Source organism: Prionailurus bengalensis, chromosome C2 (genome assembly GCF_016509475.1).
Source record: "Prionailurus bengalensis isolate Pbe53 chromosome C2, Fcat_Pben_1.1_paternal_pri, whole genome shotgun sequence".
NCBI classification, from domain to species: domain Eukaryota; kingdom Metazoa; phylum Chordata; class Mammalia; order Carnivora; family Felidae; genus Prionailurus; species Prionailurus bengalensis.
The window spans coordinates 62273931-62293910 of NC_057350.1; the positions used below are offsets into that span (position 1 = coordinate 62273931).

General features: G+C 39.4%; 1 protein-coding gene across 2 annotated transcripts in view; it reads left to right on the forward strand.

Moving 5' to 3' along the window:
- GAP43 (growth associated protein 43) overlaps window positions 1-19980 on the forward strand; it is a 127561-nt gene that overhangs the window by 75146 nt on the left and 32435 nt on the right. For both annotated transcript variants that reach the window (XM_043595987.1, XM_043595986.1), the window contains exon 2: window positions 6870-7479. In XM_043595987.1, the coding sequence (XP_043451922.1) occupies window positions 6870-7479 (610 nt within the window). The remainder of the gene's footprint in view (window positions 1-6869; window positions 7480-19980) is intronic.

Sequence of the window (19980 nt, forward strand, 5' to 3'; positions counted from 1 at the left end):
CTTTGCAAAATCACTCAATGTCCCACATTCCCCTGGAGATGATCTTGGTCATTATATATTTGCTGTGCTCCCACCTGACCAGGAACTAAAAAAGGATTTTGTACTGGACTGAAAATCAGAGTTTAAAAGTGTGATGTCAGGGGCACCTGGGTGGTTCAGTCAGTTAATCATTCGACTCTTGATTTTGGCTCCAGTCATCATCTCAGGGTCCTGAGATTGAGCCCTGCCTCTGGCTCCATGCAGGGCGTGGAGCTTGTTCAAGACTTTTTCTCTCTTCCTCTCTCTGCCCCTCCCTGTTCGTGCATGTGCTCTCTCTCTCAAAAAAATAAAAATTTTTAAGTTAAAAGAAATTAAAATGTGATGACACTTGTTGGCAAAAGCACAGTTTCACTGCTTTCAACCTCCATCTTGCTCCACCCCACCCACACCCTTAGTTAGATCTTCAAACCAGATTGAGTGTTGAGGGAACCATGTGTAGCATAGCTGTGTCAATTCATCCTTTATTATTATTATTTTTTTACATTTATTCATTTTTGAGAGACAGAGCACAAGCGGGGGAGGGGCAGAGAGAAAGGGAGACACAGAATGAGAAGCAGGCTCTAGGCTCTGAGCTGTCGGCACAGAGCCCAACCCAGGGCTTGAACTGACGAGCTGTGAGATCATGACCTGAGCCGAAGTCCGATGCTTAACTGACTGAGCCACCCAGGCACCTCTTCCTTTATTAATTTTTGCATTTGTTTATTTATTTTGAGGGAGAGAGAGAGAGAGAGATCAGGGGAGGGGCAAAGAGAGAGGGACAGAAAGAGTCCCAAGCAGTCTCCACATGTCGAACCCCATACCGCGCTTAATATCATGAACCTCGAGACCATGACCCGAGCCAAGATCAAGAAGCAGAGGCTTGATGGACTGAGCCACCCAGGCACGCCATTCATCTTTTAAAAATGACACTTTCTTCCTTATAACTGCCCAGAAAGAAACCCGAAGGCATTTTATCTTCAGAACTGGAGGAGGTTGGTGCATCCTCCTTTTTTTCCTCCATAAGGGGCATTTCACTGAATTTCTGATCTTTTTTTTTTTTTTAACGTTTATTTATTTTTGAGATAGAGACAGAGCATGAATGGGGGGAGGGTCAGAGAGAGAGGGAGACACAGAATCTGAAGCAGGCTCCAGTCTCCGAGCTGTCAGCACAGAGCTCGTTGCGGGGCTCGAACTCGTGAACCACGAGATCATGACCTGAGCCAAAGTCGGACACTTAACCGACTGAGCCACCCAGGCATCCCTGAATTTCTGATCTTTGACTGGGTTTAAAGAAATACAGAAGCTTCAGTATGACATCCTTTAATTCTTGGACATTTTTTCTAAAGTATATGCTATCAATATATTTAAAATAAACTATGCTTAAAAATAGAGTGAAATTTTCTATGTGAATTTTAACTCAATAAATTATTAAGAAAACTAGAGTGAGCCATAAGTAGATGTCTGCCAAATTTTATATATATCATCACTACTTTATTTTGGTTCCTTTATGGATTGCATAAGATCCTGATAGGCATGAAAGCTATAGTATGAGAAAGAAAGGGTGGCTTAAGATATTTCTGGTCCTTCAATTTTGCTTCTCAGAAATATCTTTTGCTCAATCAGAAAATATTTTGATTAACTAAAGATGTTCTTAGAAGAATTGGTTACACCAATGAATTTTTAAAAGCGTTTATAGTTCAATCTTGTTTAAGAGAAAATTTGAAATATTATAATAGTAGTATTTATGGCTGGCAGAAGTAGATATAGGGCCAAGTTTTTCTGTGTTTGGAAGGTTGAGGCAGTCCTATGATAATTGGGAAACATTGAATGAATTGTGGTGTCCCAGTTGAACAGATGATGTTATTTTAGTTCTGGAAGTCAGGCATTCATAGAGTTTTGCCTAAAGTTTTTTTGTAACATAATTAATGCAAATGTTTGGACATCTTAGAATGGCTCCTAAGTTATGCACTCCCCCTTCCCCAGAAGGAAAGGAAAATATTAACCAGAGCAACAATGTTGGATATTAAATAGCTACATCTTATATTTGGCTTCCTTACTTGTGATTTTTAAATACTGTTGAAAATTATTCCCCTTTCATCTAATCCATTTAGAAATTTGACTAGTTTCTAACAAGTTAGCAAAGTGGTATCCATCTTTTTCAGACCAGTATTCATCCAAGGTTTTAGCACTGGTTGAAAAGTAAAGATTTCACATACTTTGGATTCCTTTAAGACTTTAGAGCTCCTGAACAAATTTGTCAATAAAGACAATAAGCTATAGAAGTGAAGATTCCTGAAAAAGTGATTGTAACTTATAATGAGATTCTTCCTACATGTAAGGCACTGCATTGGAATGTCCTCCTCAGTTAATTCACAGATAGCAACAATCCCATGTAAAAATTAGAGAGTTTTGAAATGATCTCAGAAAACATCAGAGGTCAGCACAAAGCTTATTTGTTATAGGACTGAGCTGAAAAAGTAATTTTTTTTTAATTAAAAAAAACATTTAAGTAATCTCCACACCCAATGTGGGGCTTGAACTCAAGACTCTGAGATCAAGAGTCACATGCTCTTCCAACTAAGCCAGCCAGGTATCCCAAAAGTAAATCTTTTTTTTTTTTTTAAGAATTTTAATTAGAAAAAAAATTTTAATGTTTATTTTTGAGAGAGAGCACAAGCAGGGAGGGGGCAAAGAGAGAGAGAGGGAGACACAGAATGCGAAGCAGGCTCCAGGCTCTGAGCTGTCAATGCAGAGCTGGATGCAGGGCTCGATGCAGGGCTCAAACTCATGAACCACGAGATCATGACCTGAGCTGAAGTCAGACGCTTAACTGACTGAGCCACCCAGGCACCCTAAAAGTAAATCTATCTTGATGATACTTATGAACTGATTCTTTAGCTATTAAATACCAAGATCCCCTTTTTCCAGACCTTCTGCACCTGTAACTCACTACATAGATTGTTGGCCTAACTTCTTTACAAAATGGGTGTAAGATCAGGCATCTACTGTGAATTCCTGGGAAATTAATGATTGTTAAAGCACCATGAGGTTATTTCTCTCCCAAAAGCATACTTACAAAAGAATTTTATGGGGGCACCTGGGTGGCTCAGTCGGTCAAGTGTTCGACCTTGGCTCAGGTCATGATCTTACGGTTTGTGAGTTCGAGCCCCGCTTTGGGCTCTGTGCTGACAGCTCGGAGCCTGGAGCCTGCCTCGGATTCTGTGTCTCCTTCTCTCTCTGACCCTACCCCACTTGTGCTCTCTCTCTCTCTTAAAAATAAATAAGTGTAAAAAAAATTAAAAAAAAAAAAAAAGAATCTTATGTGGGTAGATACAGTACCATCTGTTCAGTAGTGTGTCCATAGTACCTAGCATAGGCACTCTGTATTGTTAAATGAATAAATGAATGAGAATGTTGACGTGATGCTTTATGGATTATCTGCCAGAAGAAAGGCTAAGATATTGCAAGTCACTAATGCAATAAAATTGGACTTGGGGTTGGGTGGGAGGAAAGAGGACCTGAGTCAAGTATAACCTGGGCCACTGACTTAATCACCCTATAAATTTAGGCAAGTCACTTAACTTCTCAGGGCCATTTTTAGAAACTGAAGGAGCTGTGCTGCTTTTACTGAGTGATCTCTGGTTTCTCTGGGCTCAAATAGCCTTTGTCTTAGGTAAGTTATTATATTTCCAATTAGGAAAAGGTCTATGTGGCTTGACACATTAGGTTACCCAGTAGCCAATCTTGGGAAACGTCCTCTTCTTGTTTTCTCTGTCACCAAAATGTACTCCTAGTCCAATTACCTCTAGTACTGTGAAAGGAATTTTACCAGAAAATAACCTGTAGTTTAAGCCATATTAATAGAATCAATTAAAGGTACAAAAAAAAAAAAAGGATATGCACACTTACAATCCAACACTGTCTAGCATAAGACCCAGTTTTTACTTAAAATATTTTTGTCTTTGGATGTTTCTATTCAGTCATTTAAGTCTGACCTTATGTTAGGCTCGTTTTTTTCCCTTGCCTCCCTTCCTTCCTCCCCTTCCCTTATTCCCCTCTCCTTTCATCTCAATCCGTCTCTTTCCCTCTATCTGAAACATATATTAGTTGTCTTTTTTCAACCAATCTCTAAAATCCAGTTTCCCTAAATTTCTAATGATGTTAAGTGGTCCAGCAGTTTCTCCAGAATGTGCTGCATGCCCATGGAACACTTTGATTATCTCTTTAGGTACACCTGCCTATTTGTTTGCCTAGCTCTTACAAGATTGCCTTCATCTCTCTCTCCTAACTTTGGTCTTACATGATTCTCTCCCTTCCTAGTACCCCTTCTTCTCTTGTGTGCCTTATACTCTTGGATTGTTCAATTGAGGCTGGTCCCACAATCCTGGCACTCAAGCCCAGTCTGAGCCCTCTAAATAGATATTGTAACATAGATGCTATGTATAGAAACTTAAGTCCTGATCATTTGGAAAGTTAAAGTGGCAGATAATCTGAAAAATTGGAAGAGAGAGAGAGAAAGGGGGAGAAAGAGAAAGCGAGATGGGTGGGGTGGGGGGGAGAGTACAGAGGAGCCTTGATTTATCCATGTAAAGCTTCTTTCTTTATAGCATGCAGAGTCTCAGCTTTCTTCTTTTTATGTTTTCCAGATTTTTAAAAGAAGTTTCATCCCCTTTGCTTTGTGTTCTTAAAGAGAAAAGGGAGGCTGTAAAATTGTAGCTTTTTTGAATCATCAGAGGGTCTTTTCTGCACACCTGCCCACTCTGAAATAATTGGTTTGTCTACTTTCACAAGAAGCAGTATTTGTATTAAAGGATCACTTGGCATCAATGCCCAAGTACAGATGTCCTATCATATAAGACTGTGCCTCATTCAGAAAACTCAAGATAGAGTAAAATAAATTAACAACATCTTGGCTCTGTGCTCCATTCACAACTGTTAATTTAACAGGGTTATGCTTCCATCTCTGAGCAGAGAGTTCCTGGCAGGGACAGCTGCTCCCGTGCCCCAGATTGTGCTGTGTGCATCCCAGTAGGAGTTATCAAGGGCAGCAGGATGGAGGGAAGGTGGTAGTGCCTTAGAGAACTGAACAGTGTCACAGCATGGCATTGGGGGGAGGGAGCCCAATGGGCTCTCCAAAGTGCTTTTCATCCACTCTTTTGTTCTTTGTGTGGATACATGCACAGTTAACTGAGGAAGAAGAAGAACTTGTCTTAAAAATTTTAATGGAAAATTGTTAACCCTGCTTTTACTCTCACATGTAGTTAGTTTTCAAAACTACCATCCACTAGCATGTTGATGAACCTACATAGCAACAGGCCCATATGCCTGTCCAAAGAATGTCAAATAGACCTACATTATGATTAGCAAGATCTGGGTCACTGGGACAGAGCTGGTATGACAGATAGAAAATATACTTCTGTGTTGGTCTGCTGTGGCTTACCTCCTAAACTGGAGTAGAGGCCAAGATCAGGCCAAAGTCAAGATTGGGGCCAAACACAGGATGTAGTATATGATAAGCACTTTTCTATTAGTAGTCTTTTGAAGGACATTGGCTGCATTGTTCACTGTTGTATTTCCCCATTGCCTACAACAGTGTTCACAAAAGTGGACAAAAGTTAAATGTTCAAAAGTTAAAGGAAGAAATGAATGGAGACTATATCTAACCACATGAGGGCACCATGGCGAGCAATGGAGCTATGTAGAATTTTGTGTACTTGCTTATACGTTTCTTTTCATGACTATACCTTTTTTGCCTATCTTATGATTTAATTTCCTTACGGATAAAAAGTTATTTGCAGCATATTTTATTCTATAAATGTTACAACCAAATGGTAAAAAAAAATTTTTGTGTTCTAGTCTCTTGCCTTCAGTACCAGGATGACTCTATTAATGATAATATCAAACTAATTTTAGTTTTAAATTGCTTTGGGAATAAGAAATTGTGATTTAGTGAATATATGCTACTCTTTCAAAAGTGGAAACAGTGTTTTCCATTCTTTTTTTGTTTTTCACTAAAAAAAAAAAAAGGCCATTTTCTGTATTCAAATATTGAAGGTATCTGTGTTGACTATTGATATTAGACCACATACAGGTCAAAGTAGACATCATTTTGTGACCAGCATTCTGAGTTGTCACATTCCGAACAAATCCCTCAAAGCCCTGAAACTCATCTGCATTTTGCACTAAACTCTGATGGATTTGTTGTCTAAACCTGATACTCTTTGCCTCAGTCCTACTGGTTTCCTGACCAGACTTGAAATCTTGGGGAAACAAATAGACTTTTCCATGATATGTGTGTGTGTGTGTATATATATATATATATATATATATATATATATATATATATAATGAAATTTATGTCAAATTGGTTTCCATACAACACCCAGTGCTCATCCATGATATTTTTTTAAGCCATCACGTTTTTCACAGAGTCCCCTTTCCGGAACTCTGAAAAACCAGTATCTTTCAAAGCTCTTTGATGAAAACCTAGGATGAATATAATTTGAATTATCAAGGGACATCTTTAAAAAGGCTGGTTTAAGTTTGGTAATGAAGAGACATTGATCTGGGGAAAGAAATACATATAAAATAATGCCAGTGATTCTGGAAGGTCAAAAGGACATTGGTTTTCCCATCAGATAATGTGTTCTCTACTTAATTCTCCATCATGGAGAGAAAAAAGGCTTGATTTGAATTTCCAGGGTATTGTTGACCTCTTCACTTCAACTATGGAGCCTGAGTGAAACTAAATCATTTGATGCATATTTGTTGAATGCTGTGATTTGAAGGAAAAAAATATCACTCCATCTCTTCTGTTTGTTTTTTTTTAAACCCCCCTTTTCTCCACAAAGGTTGAAAAAAATGATGAGGACCAAAAGATCGAACAAGATGGCATCAAACCAGAAGATAAAGCTCATAAGGCCGCGACCAAAATTCAGGCTAGCTTCCGTGGACACATAACAAGGAAAAAGCTCAAAGGAGAGAAGAAGGGTGATGCCCAAGCTGCTGAGGCTGAAGGGAATGAGAAGGATGAAGCCCCTGTTGCTGACGGTGTGGAGAAGAAGGAGGGAGAAGGTCCCACTCCCACTGACGGGGCCCCTGCCTCTGGCCCCAAGCCTGAGGAAACCGGCAAGGCAGGCGAAACTCCTTCCGAGGAGAAGAAGGGGGAGGGCACCCCTGATGCTGCCACAGAGCAGGCAGCCCCCCAGGCTCCTGTCCCCTCAGAGGAGAAGGCCGGCTCTGCTGAGACAGAAAGTGCCACTAAAGCTTCCACTGACAACTCGCCATCCTCCAAGGCCGAAGACGCCCCAGCCAAGGAGGAGCCTAAACAAGCCGACGTGCCTGCTGCTGTCACTGCTGCTGCTGCCGCCACCACCCCTGCTGCAGAGGATGCTGCTGCCAAGGCAACAGCCCAGCCTCCAACGGATGCTGTGGAGAGCAGCCAAGCCGAGGAGAAGATAGGTGAGCAACCGCGAGGGTCCCACACCATGGGTGGGTGGGCCAGAGGGGGCCTATTGGAAAGGCCAGGCCACCAGGGTCATTGAGGGAGAGGGGAAAAGTCTAGAAGGGTTTTCAAGAAATGAAGGGAAGCTGTGCTTAATTCCCCAAAGTGGCAGGACTACGAGCTAAGTCTGGCCACTTACATTCCCAAGTATCTCCAAGCCTGCGAGAGAACGCTGGCAGGTCTGTGTAGCTGCTGGTACTAGCGAGATGTGGCAATTAACTTGTTAACTGCATTGACATAAATAGTAAAACTAGGTATTCCTGGTTTAAAAAAAAAAAAGATTCTGTGTGCTGGATACACTTAGTTTAATAAGTAATTACTGAGGCTACATATATTTTATAGATGGGAATTAGCTAATGTGATTATTTGGCTCTAGGAAGTGCCTGGTTATAAGTACAGCCAACTCCCTATTGATCCAGATGATCTAGTTTGTGAATTGCTGGCAGCAAAAACATAATCTCAGACCACCTTTGCCTATCCCACAGTATGTTTCTGGGCATTCTCCCCACCATCAATTGGTGAGTAGTGTGAGTATGTGTGTGTACGCTCAGAGAATGTTAATTGTAACATTGAATCAGGGTCAAACTAATTAGGAAAATAAGTCTGTTGACGTTGCCAAAAACAAAAGAAAAACCCCAAATATAGAACATGCTGTGAAGTCAAACATAAATTATCATTTTATTATTGAAGATGCGACTTTCTACCATATGCATAAATAATTGAGGATTGACTATGATTATAAAAAGGAACTGGATTCTCTTTGGTTTGGAGCTCTTACTTGAAAGCTGGAGTGTTTTCACTATTATGGCCCAAAAAGCCTGTGCAGAATTGGAGTAGAGCATTCTCAGAGCAAGATCGATTTAACAGAACTTCACCTCTGGAGACTAGACCCATCTCTCACCCTAACCATCTGTAGTGGTGAAGGAGGTCAACAGTCTCCAAGATTTTTCTCTAGCCTAATATAACCCATGAATGCCTTTCAGCCTCAAAGACTTTAACGTTTATTTATTTTTGGGACAGAGAGAGACAGAGCATGAATGGGGGAGGGGCAGAGAGAGAGGGAGACACAGAATCGGAAACAGGCTCCAGGCTCTGAGCCATCAGCCCAGAGCCTGACGCGGGGCTCGAACTCCTGGACCGCGAGATCGTGACCTGGCTGAAGTCGGACGCTTAACCGACTGCGCCACCCAGGCGCCCCCAGCCTCAAAGACTTTAAAGATAAAGTTGCTTCTGTGCCAGTTTAAAAGTTTGGGTTTACTTCTTTCAAACTTTGTGAACTTAACCCATGATGTGTCCAAGGACCCACATTTGGACCGGACCACATTGTGCCCCTGAGAAAGGATCTCCTCCAAGAGGGAAATATTTTGGCATCTGGCCATTATATTGAGAAAGTAATCATTGGACATTTGCCTTGATATTCATTTTAGATACAAAATTAGATACTACAATATGGCAGATGTTTATTTTAGATATTTTCAAGTCAACTTCTTTCACCTTAACCCCTAAATTCTGTAAGAAGCCAGACTATATTAATTATTATTTTTATTAGCATTCCCTAGCCCCAGACAGATCACACAACTCTTTTTACCAGTGACTCATTTTAAATCTTTATTCTAACTACATACCTGCCCCAGGGGTCAGACCTTGTGGTTAAGAAGATGGGGATATTTCCCTAGAAAAGGTAAGGCACATGATGAAGAATGATGTGTTGATTTTAATTTACTCAGCAGAACAAACCTCGTTAACTACTTTTTTGGTTGTTTTTTTTGTTTTGTTTTGTTTTGTTTTTTATTGTAATTGCAGTCAGTTAAAATATAGTGTTATATTAGTTTCAGGTGTACAATATAGTGATTCAACAATTCCATACGTCACCTGGTGCTCATCATGATAATAATAAATGTCTGCTGTTTATAAGCCACCTGGACTATGGTATTTTCTTAATCCCCATCACCTATTACACCCATCCCCCCACTCACCTCCCCTCTGATAACCATCAGTTTGTTCCTTATAATTAAGAGAGTTAACTGTTTTTCTTTAGGTTTAAGGTTATAGTCTCAGATATGATGGTTGGAAATCACTTTATGTATGACGCACTACCTATTATGCTATTTTCATAAATTTAAAAATTAATCATGATTTTAAAAACAAAATATTTGATGTTGCCAAAGTCATATTTTTTAAGTTGCAATTTCTAACGTTATGAGAATAAACAAAGATGTGATGTGATTTTAGGTTTGTGCTCATGATTTGGATCAATAGAAAGAGGGACTGCTTGAATCAATGAGAAGTCTAAAAATTTTAAGGAAATTCGGTTTCATTATTTTGCACATTATGGTGATTCCAAATGAATTAATAAAGTATTTTATCTAGTACGTGCTCAGTAAATGTCTAGTGATGGATGGATGAATGAATGAAATTGACTAACTAGATTTAATTTGTAGATAAAATTTGTTCACTCACTCTTATTCCTCCTGCAACTGGCTTACTCTATTCACTTAATTTGATTAAAAATGTGTTGGGTTTTTATAAGCAAACAAAAACCTCAATTTTACAAATTCCAACTGAAAAATGTCTCAATTAGTCTGAGTTTAAAATGTACATTGAAAGGTAATTGAAACTGTGGATGAAGTACTTGAAAGTAATCACAAAGGACACTTTATTTTACACTGCTTCTGAGTTTGGGGCAGGCATTGTCATGTTGGTTACATTCTGAAATGCTGCCTGTAGTTTCTATCCCGACTGATGTGTCTATTAGCCTTGCCTGCTGTTTGTGACAAGCACAAATTACCCAGATATGTGAATCTCAAGAATCACAGAAACTAGAGGTGACAGGGAGATCTATCACGGCATAGCAGGCCTCAATTCCCAGGAGCCCTGTACTACTTTTTCCTCTATCTCCCATTGGATTTCATTCTAATCCAGGTTAAAATAACAGTATTTCCAATTGAGCTCCACTGTCTGGAAACAGATGGCTACCCTGGGTTGCTGTAGGATTCCACGGCTGTCTGGATGGGTATAGAGAGACAAGCAGAGAGGGTGGAGTGGGGTTTGGGGCAGAACAAGTCACTCAGTAGAATTCAGGACAATAATTTCTGTCAGCAAGAGAGTCAAACAATTTGGACTAAATCTCATCACTGCTTTAATACAAATGGAAATGCTTTGTAAATTATAAATATGTTGTTTCACTTCTTTTACTATTTATGGGTTTATTACAGGTGGATGCTCTTTACATTAACCTTTGGAGTTGGTTATGTTTTTTTTTTCTTTCCTTTTTTTTTTTTTAAATCATCCAACTATATCTCCCTGTCTCTGCTTTGCCACTCTCCCTGCCCATCTCTTGATATGCCTATGACCAAGAGACTTCAGTGCTTTTCTGATGATGATTCTTTTATAGGATGAGGAGTATTTAGCCATATCTAGGACCCTGCTCCCCTTTAGCCATGAGGAGAGAACTTTCAAGCTGCCTTTAATGATAATGTTCTTGGTGTCTCCTGCTGAGCAATGTCACACTGTGTTCATTGGGCTCTCAGTGAAAGAATTTTGCTGTGTCTCTTCTCCATGATATCGTATTGACTTTCCCCAATAGGGGACTCCAGAATTTCTACATGGCCATATGCAGTGATGCAATACTACCAGAGTAACCCATCCAGGTGGCTGGAAATCAGAGAGCTTGACTAGGTGGTTGCCACAGGGTACTTGACTGATACTACTAACAGGTATAACTCTGAGTTACCCTAGGTTTTCTTTAGGTTGAACTTGGCTGCATTTTATTTTCATAATCTCATTGCCTCTTTCTATCTGGGATCGTCAATAAAGATCTTGGAAACAGGGGAGTTTTATTTGTCTGAACAGAAAAATTAACTACCTCTTTTTTCTTCCCTTTTTTGCTTCCTTCCTCCTTCCCCCTCTCCCTCTTTCTTTTTCTTCCTTCTTTCTTTTTTTGTTCTTCCATTTATATCAACTTTTTACTGTGTGTGGCATTAGGATCACAAAGACGAGTAGATATGGCCACTGATCTTAAAGAGTCCTGATCCAGTAGTGGGTGTGGGATGAAATTCAGAGAATGGTGTTGAAAACAATCACAGTAATAATATCAACTCCATTAAATTCTGCAAGAGGTATGGAGGATGCCAAAGGTATGGCAAGGCACTGTGGAGCAAAATATGAATGAGACAGTGCTTCGTGCAGTTTGAAGCATGATAAAAAAAGTTTTTATGTAATGTGTGTCTCAATTGCCAAACTGTTAGCAAAAATAATGGATGCAAAAGTTATAGTTTCTGGAATCATAATTAAGTGTAAGAAAATGAAATACCCAGCCTGTGTTTCTGGATTTGGGGCAATTCTTTATGTTCCTCCAAACAAAATTTTCCTAAGGTCCAGGGTAACCATCCATAATATTTTTAGCTCTCCAAAAGACAGATCCTCGTCCACCAAGCTCTGTGTTAGATGTGAGATTTCCAGAGGATATTTACACTTACTTGGCAGGGCGCCTCATAAGCAGTTCTGATTTGAGATGTGGTTTCAACTATGTCCCAAATTTATACACAACTCATAAAGAGTGAAAATTTGGGTTGTGAAAGCCCATAAATGTTGTCTATAAAACGTGGGCACTCCGTCAGATACTCAGTGGCATCCTGCTTAAAAACTGTTGATTATTAAGTTTTTATGGAGCATTTTTATACCGCTAGAGTAATCATTTTTATTGGCTTTTCTTGACAGCAATCCACTGGCGTTCAGTAATATTTTCCTTTCTGCTTTTACATTCTGAGAATAGAGGCAAAGTAAATGCATATTCTGCCCACAGACACATTCAGTGACAAACCAAGGGGTCAAACTGATAGAACTCTAAATCCTCACCTTAGTTTTAGCCCTGGAGTTCTTTACATCTCTTTCAAGGTGCTGTTGTATCTCAGTTCCTGCATTTTCTCTTTCACTTAACAGTTGCAACCACTTTCTGATTATTGTTGGGCAATCCCAACCAGGACTTTCCTGGGCCATCCTATATCCTGTGTGCCCAGTAAGGTAATGCGGAGGAAAGAATGCTGGACTGAGATAAGGACACCAGGGTTCTATGTCAATGTTTCTACTAACCAGCTGTTAGATTTTAGGCAAGTCATTGCTTTTTGCCTAGCTTGAGTTGGCTCATCTTTGAAAGGAAGGTCTGGGAGAGTTGGTTTTTAAGGGTTTTTTTTCGAGATTTGAAATACATAGTTTTTATCATGGGTAGCACCTAATGAGGATTTATCAAGTGTCTGACCATATGCTGAGTGCTGTCTGTGGATTATCCCATTTAGCCATCAGAAACACTCTGTGTGTAAGTACTTTTACAGATGAGGAATCTGAAGTTCAGGGAGATTGCAGCACCTGATGGTTGTCAACAGCCAGCAAGTGGCTGAACCAGGGGCTGAGCCCTGACAGCCTGATTACAGAGGTCATGCGTTGAACCCTGACACTCCTGCAAGTATTATACTGAAAGAAACGAAGATGAGAGGGATATCTAAGAGACGCCTTCTCATTTGTATAATTAGACCTATAGACCCTTGTCTAGGAATCATGAGTGATTACTTTTATAGATGAGTAACCAGTAATTAACCATACTCCCTGATCATAATTCCCTCACAGCTCCATCACCTCCCAAATTATTGGAAATAGTAAACTAGTTCTGAATCTTGGGTTCCTAGTGTGAAAATCCTTCAAGTACTGTTTTGTTAGGCCCAAGAGAGCTATAAAGATCAGTCAAAATTGACTATTCTTGACAGAAGTGCTACTAACTCCATTTCATATGCTGGGAGAGCTGAACATTGGAAAGTGAAATTTTCAGATCTCAATCAGACAGAAGTGATTTCATGTGTTCTAGGTGATCCCTACTCTGAATTTGGCTTATCAAAATTAGTATCTTTTAAAATTCTTATTTATATCTTTTTCCTCCCTTTTGGCAAGTACATTTCTAAAGGACCCTGATACCTTTCTATTTATGATTAAAATAATATAAAGAACTTAATGGAGATTAATAGATTGAAGAGCCATCACTCTCTCTTCATTTAAAAAAAATGTAAGTTGACAAAAGATAAGAGATGCTTTAGAGTCAAGAAACTCATACTACGAAGGCTTTTACCTCTTCTATTACCTATTTTATTAGCTCATATTAAATAGCTGCTATTGCCTCATAAACAAAGCTAATAACCAGAAAGGCATGTAAGTAACTCTGCTAATTTTAAAGTGGTAAAACTATATTTGGAGCTGAAAATGAAACCGTATTTCTTAAAATACAGAATATTTTCAGATGCTAATGTATATTCATCAAATATATTTTCTTTTGTCTGCACATATACCCATGCACACAGATTCCCAGAAGGATTAAAAGGAGGAGGAGACAGCACTAAAAGCCCCAAGGCTTACACAGTCAGTCCATTTGGCTAAACATGGAGAGAAAGCAGAGCACTCAATCTAATGGACTAGAAAGCACTGAGTGGTCATTACTCTTATTTCCTTCTCACAATCATAGCTTCGTTAGATAAAGAAAGGAAGGCTTTCTATAACCAGACATAAAAGGGAAGAAAGAAGGAAACCAGTGGTGCTCCTTCAAGCTACAGGACCTGAGCCCTTAAAGATCCCCCAAGATGATGTTTTTGCAACATGCATAAAGAGGAGGGAGAGGTTTGAAAGGATGTATAAGTTTTGCCAGCCCTCTTACTCCTGGGTGAATTTTGCGTCATAATAAAATGACTGAATCAGGTGCTGAACCTCGTATCAATACCTATCATCAGGAAAACTTGAATCTCTGCCTTCTAAATAGCTTTAGCCAGTTACTGATCTCACAGCAATAAAGCTTGGCTCCCTAAGCTAATAATTTATTTCTGGGCTTATTTAAAAGAATTGCCCATAAATTTTTTTCATAAGGCTGATGAATAGAATCCATGTTTTTAATAGATCTAATATCTTATAGGAAGTATCTGGTGCCAACGCTCTGTATTTTCAGCATAATAGACTAAACACCCCCTAAAATCAAGGGACCTGGGTTTGTGTTCAGGTCCTGCTGTGGTTCCAGGCCAGCCCTTCTACCCGCTGGGCTTAGTTCCAACACCCACAAAGTAAGTGTTGCTCAACTAGGTTTTCTCTGCCTCTTAGCTCCCAAAGGCAAGTATGCAATGATTGACTAAAGAGGAATCTTTGAAGTCTGGGCACATGACCTCTTATTCAACCATGCTTGATTTCCTGCAGGGCCTTGTTTTCTAAACTATTAGCCAAGTGGGTTTAGGGGACAGAGCAGTAATAAACAGCTCTAAAAAGAGGGGCAAAGAATCCAGGAAGAGTCAACTCTAAGAAAGCTTATGGTTATACTGGAGGCCCAGGAGACTGCAAAACAAACTCAGTGAAATTTTCTAACCCACCTTATACTTGAGATCGAAAATGAGGAGTTGACAATGATGTTTTCTGATATGGTTAGACTCTTGCTTATACCCCTGCTGACTCTGTCTCTGAGATGAAAATCTACAGCTATCGTGGCCATAATTTACTGTCAGTAGTTTCACTGTCTTCTTAGACATAATTCACGATTTATTTTGATACCCATCTTATTTATGAAAATAATTAAAACCACTTCAAGAGTATGTAAAGCCTTGGATTCCTGTGTACAGCAATGGTTGCAACCTATAGGCAATTGTGGTTGATAATTTTAAAAATTTTGTCTGTAGAGTGTCACTAAAACATAAGAATTATATGGATGGGCCTAATACAACTTTCCTCCAATTCTTTTATGTATTCTACAATCACAGTAATTGGATCTTACACCATTAGTGAAATTAGCTAACAGGCCTAAGTGGTTAGAATTGGGCTATCATATATTCCAAGAAAAAAACAGTTTAGATGACGTACAACTTAGTTGTGATTACTTAGCAGTTCTCACACATATTTTCGGTCCTCAGATCACAAATTACAGGAATGTAGAAGATAAAACATTCCAGTTTGATCATCTCATAGTATTCTATTTGGAATAGAGACTACCATTCCTAAATATCTTCAAGGGGAAAAAATACCGTAGGAAGGCTAGGTGCCTTTTCTTGTAAGTCATGTATAGTATTCTTTCCTGGAAGTGTCTATATAGTCAAGTAAGTCCTGAGGCTAGCTTTTTTTTTTTTAAATATGTTTTTCCAGTATTACGTAGTAGAATAGTTTGGATTTTGTAATAGAAACCAGAAACCATTCACCTAAAGTGATCCCTTCTTGCTGGTGCATGGTGGATGTGTGCATTTCTCAGATAGAGTGGGGATGAACATTTTTATAGCCCTGCCAGAATATTCTCTTTGGGATATGAAAAGGTGAAAGATTTAACTTAGATATGCTTAAGCATTGTATCTATTTATGTAGCATACTCTTCTGCCAACGCACTAGCACATGTGTGTACACTCATGCACACACACATACACACACACACACACACACACAGAGATCTGACATGTAGGGAAGGCCTGCCGGTGAGTTCGGGCTGTCAGAGAAAATCTGGAAAAATAATAATCTACATACATGTGTTTTCACTCTTAAGACCGTCAAGAAGTCAGGGGTGAGGGGAGGAGGTGGATGGATGGCTCCGGGAACACTGTCTTTCCGAAGATATGTGTAGAGAGCATCTCCCCTTTCTCTGCTGGTTGTGTTATTGGAATGTACAGAGAGATGGGGAGAGCTAGGAGTCAGGACTAAGGCTATCTATGATGAAATTTATAGTGTGCGAAAATTAAACTTCTGTATAAGCTAAATAGGAGGAAATAGTCCGGGAAGACTTCTTGGTGTAGAGGTTACCTCTGCTGAGTCTTGAAGGACAACATGTATCTACTAAAAAGGGGGTATTTTTTATTTAAAAAAAAAAAGCAACTTGAGAAACTACCTTTCATTCAAACTCACACAAAAATCACAATAACTTAATTCAAGTCATAATTCAGCAGCAGCTATTGAAGATTAATCCTTAGTGGGGAAGGTAGCTCCATGGTATGTTCTGTTTATTGTCGAGTCCCTGACACCTATAACAATGATTGGGAAATAGAAGGCAGCCAGTAAATACTTGATGAATGAGCTAAGAATGAGTGAACAATGTTATTACAGTAGAGAAAGTCCTAAACTGCCCTAAGAGACTGGCTTCTGACCTTAACACTTTGGGCAGGCAAATTCCTTGCATTCTTTGGGAGTAAGTTTACCCTTTCCTAGAACAAAAGTGTTGGACAGAGGATCTCAGGATCACCACTGTTTCTAAAATAGCTCAACAGTGCCCATGTTATGACACATCCCAACCTCTATGCAGATTCTAAGTGACAAGAGGAGGCAGACACTGGCTTAAACAGAAAGCTGTGCTGCTGTCAACCTTTCTTGCTATTTTGGAAGCTGAATACAGAGCTTGCTGGAAATTTCGCTGTTACTCAGAGGCATACGTCATCCCTGAGGTAGCTAGATTTCAAACTGTTCAGAGACCAGAGTGAGCATTTTGCATTGTGTTCAGAAGCATATTGAGAACTAGAGGAAACCAAAGCGGCTCCCTTCTGAAAGCAGGTGATTAATTTCGTTCCAGCCCCATGAGTGACCTGTGTGGGGCTTGTGCCAGTGTGTGACAGGTACAGCCGGAGAAGGAGTGATCTCCCAGGTTCTTTGGCTCCTTTTCTTCATCTGACATGTTTAAGTAATTTTCACAGGGTGTTAAGAGTCTCCTGAACCTGCTGTGCCCCCACGATAGGATGAATTGTTAATATGTTCCCAAACCCACAGTGTTGGGACAGAGACCAGAAGACAGGCTTCTGCAGTCCTGTTGCTTCTTTTCCTTCCCCACGGTGCTATAAAACATAATTATGTATAGCTTGTGAGCCATTCAGGCTATAGGCCATGAAGGATGTTGGAGTGGGAGTCTGAATAGATTTTTTTCCCCACATATAAACTCAAACTTGAAGCAACTGTCATGTATTTGATAAAAAGAAGGCAGGCCCCCACTGTATGAAACTGTCTCTAGTCCATTCGAAAGGGCTGAGAAAGCCCAGAGTTTAGCCATGAGTTTGCAGTATTTTCCCACTGGTGTAATTAGATTGTTTTGGAAAGAAAAGCAGCAGTGGAAGATGTTTGTTTCCCTCCTTCCTTCTCTTTGAACACGGAGGGCTTACCTATACTAGGTGGAGAACAGAACCTGGCTTCTGTTAGAAAATACACGTCAGTTTCCTCTTTACCAGTTTTTAAAAAAGGAAAAGCAGAGGGTAAAAATGAAGCAAAATCTTGTCACTTTCTGGTTTGCTATTTATGCATGTTTTTCACCCCAGCAGAAAGGTAGACCTTTAAGATGTAACACTGTTTGGGGGCTATGCTGAGAGCCGTCTGGATACAAGGTTCATGCAGTTGTCAGATTACACATTGCTTTTGAACTTCTTTAAAGGGAAAGCCTTCTCTACTTCCCTAACATCCTGATAAAGCAGGCTTTTGCAAGAGTACCTCACAATAAATGAAGAAATCGGTTTTCATGTTCAAAAGTCTGGAACTCTGGGTGTGTCTATCACATCAGAAGTCATCATCATAGGATTTGTTTGGTATATGAGCTAGAATGAGCATTTATCATATTTTAAGGTATTAAAGAATAATCTTTCTCCTTCCCATTCTCTCCCTATATGCATTTTAGTCACTGTCTGGCCATTGCCATCTGAGTTTCCTGATGATTGTGCATGGATATATGTTACAGTGTAAAAAACAAACAAACAAAACAAAACAAACCCAAAACACGTATCATTCGGGATTCACGGCTCTATCAGATATCTGCAGTGATATGCTGGTCAGCTGGCTCTCCAAAACAAAACAAAACAAAACAAAAACAAAAACCCAAACTCAAAAAGCCTTGATTTGTAGTATTTGCCAATTTCTGTGGTACAAATACCCTGATTGTAGCTGATTTCAGGCTACCAATGTGTTGTCATTGAACACACAAATGGGCAGCGATGCTAACAACTTACTTTCAGTAGCCAATGTGAGCCAGCTCTATCATACCCCAAATCAGTATATTCTAATAATGTAATAAACTTTATTTTTGGTGACTCTAAAATACTTGGACAGTAGTTATCAGCTCCCAGAGAGTGTGTCAGTATAGAAGCACATAAATATCTATAACACTCACAAACATATATAGGTATGCATATACGTATGTGTGTGTATGTATATACACACACACACACATATATACACATATATATGTATATGTATATCACATACATGTATGCCTTGAGAACTAGTTTTAACATTTGCAGTAATTTCTGTTATGCATTGTACATTATCAAAGGTTAAGGAAAAGGGTAAAGTTTAGAATTGTACCTGCTATACAGCTAGAAAAATAGTTGTTACTGAAAGGATAGATATATTGCCCTCAAAAGTGTGATCTGAGCTGCATCCTCTTAATGAATTGAGAAGTTTTTATCTTTTCAGAGGTGAATTCAGGGTTTGGATTGAGTTGTGATCATTGCTGACATTTCCAGCCCTTAATGGAGAGGAAGGGTTGCCTCTTTCCTTTTTAGTGAGCATGATGCTTTTAATTCTAGGCAAAGCTCTGTGAAACAGTGAAGTCATAGAAGGTAGGATCAGATTAGTGAGTAATTATTGAAGACAGATGTTTTCAAAATTTTTAGCCAGGGTATCATTTGTTCAAATGAGTTTCAAGTATATCTGTAGGAAACCCCCACACAGAGCTGAGCCAGTTGAAATGGCAGGGGGAAATGATGGCTGGAGAGACCCAGGGCCCCTTTTACTTTGCATCTTTCCTTCCCCTCTAAATAGACCTCTGGGCTCTGAAGTGTAAGTTTGAAAAATACATGAAGAAATCTCTCTCTTATTGGCTTTCTACACATGTCCAGCAAAATGGTCAATGTCAGGTTCAAAACTGTTGATCTCACTCATGGCAGCTGGTCTTCACAAGTACGGATAACTGGAGCCATATTGATTAAGTAGTAGATTATGTGTATTATTTAGAAGGTCAACATAACTCTCCCCATTCCCACCCCCATATTATAGTCCAATTGTTTAGGCACAGATAGAATTGGTCTGAGTAACCTCTCAGCATGGTGTTGGGTACATTAACCAATGTCCTATTTTATTTTGATTTCAAACAGTGTTGAAGTCATTCAAAACTTATTTTACAAATAACAAACCTAAGGAGAATTTATTTTCTAAAATCTTGTTTTAAAACCTTAAATCGGTGAATTTTGAATTGTGTTCTTTGGAGCCCTGAAATTCCATGGAGTAGCACCTCAGAAATGGTTTCTGAAAATTGGGTTGTTTTGCGGGGCCAGGCTGGCACAAAGATCTGGGTCCTCCACTATTCCATAATCTCCTTTACCTCCACTAATGGTTTCTGGATCTTGGTAAAATTTTGACATTCTAACTAATAATACCTGAAAATTACTGGTCTAAACTTAGGGCCAATTTCAAAAGTCTGAATTTTGGCATGATTC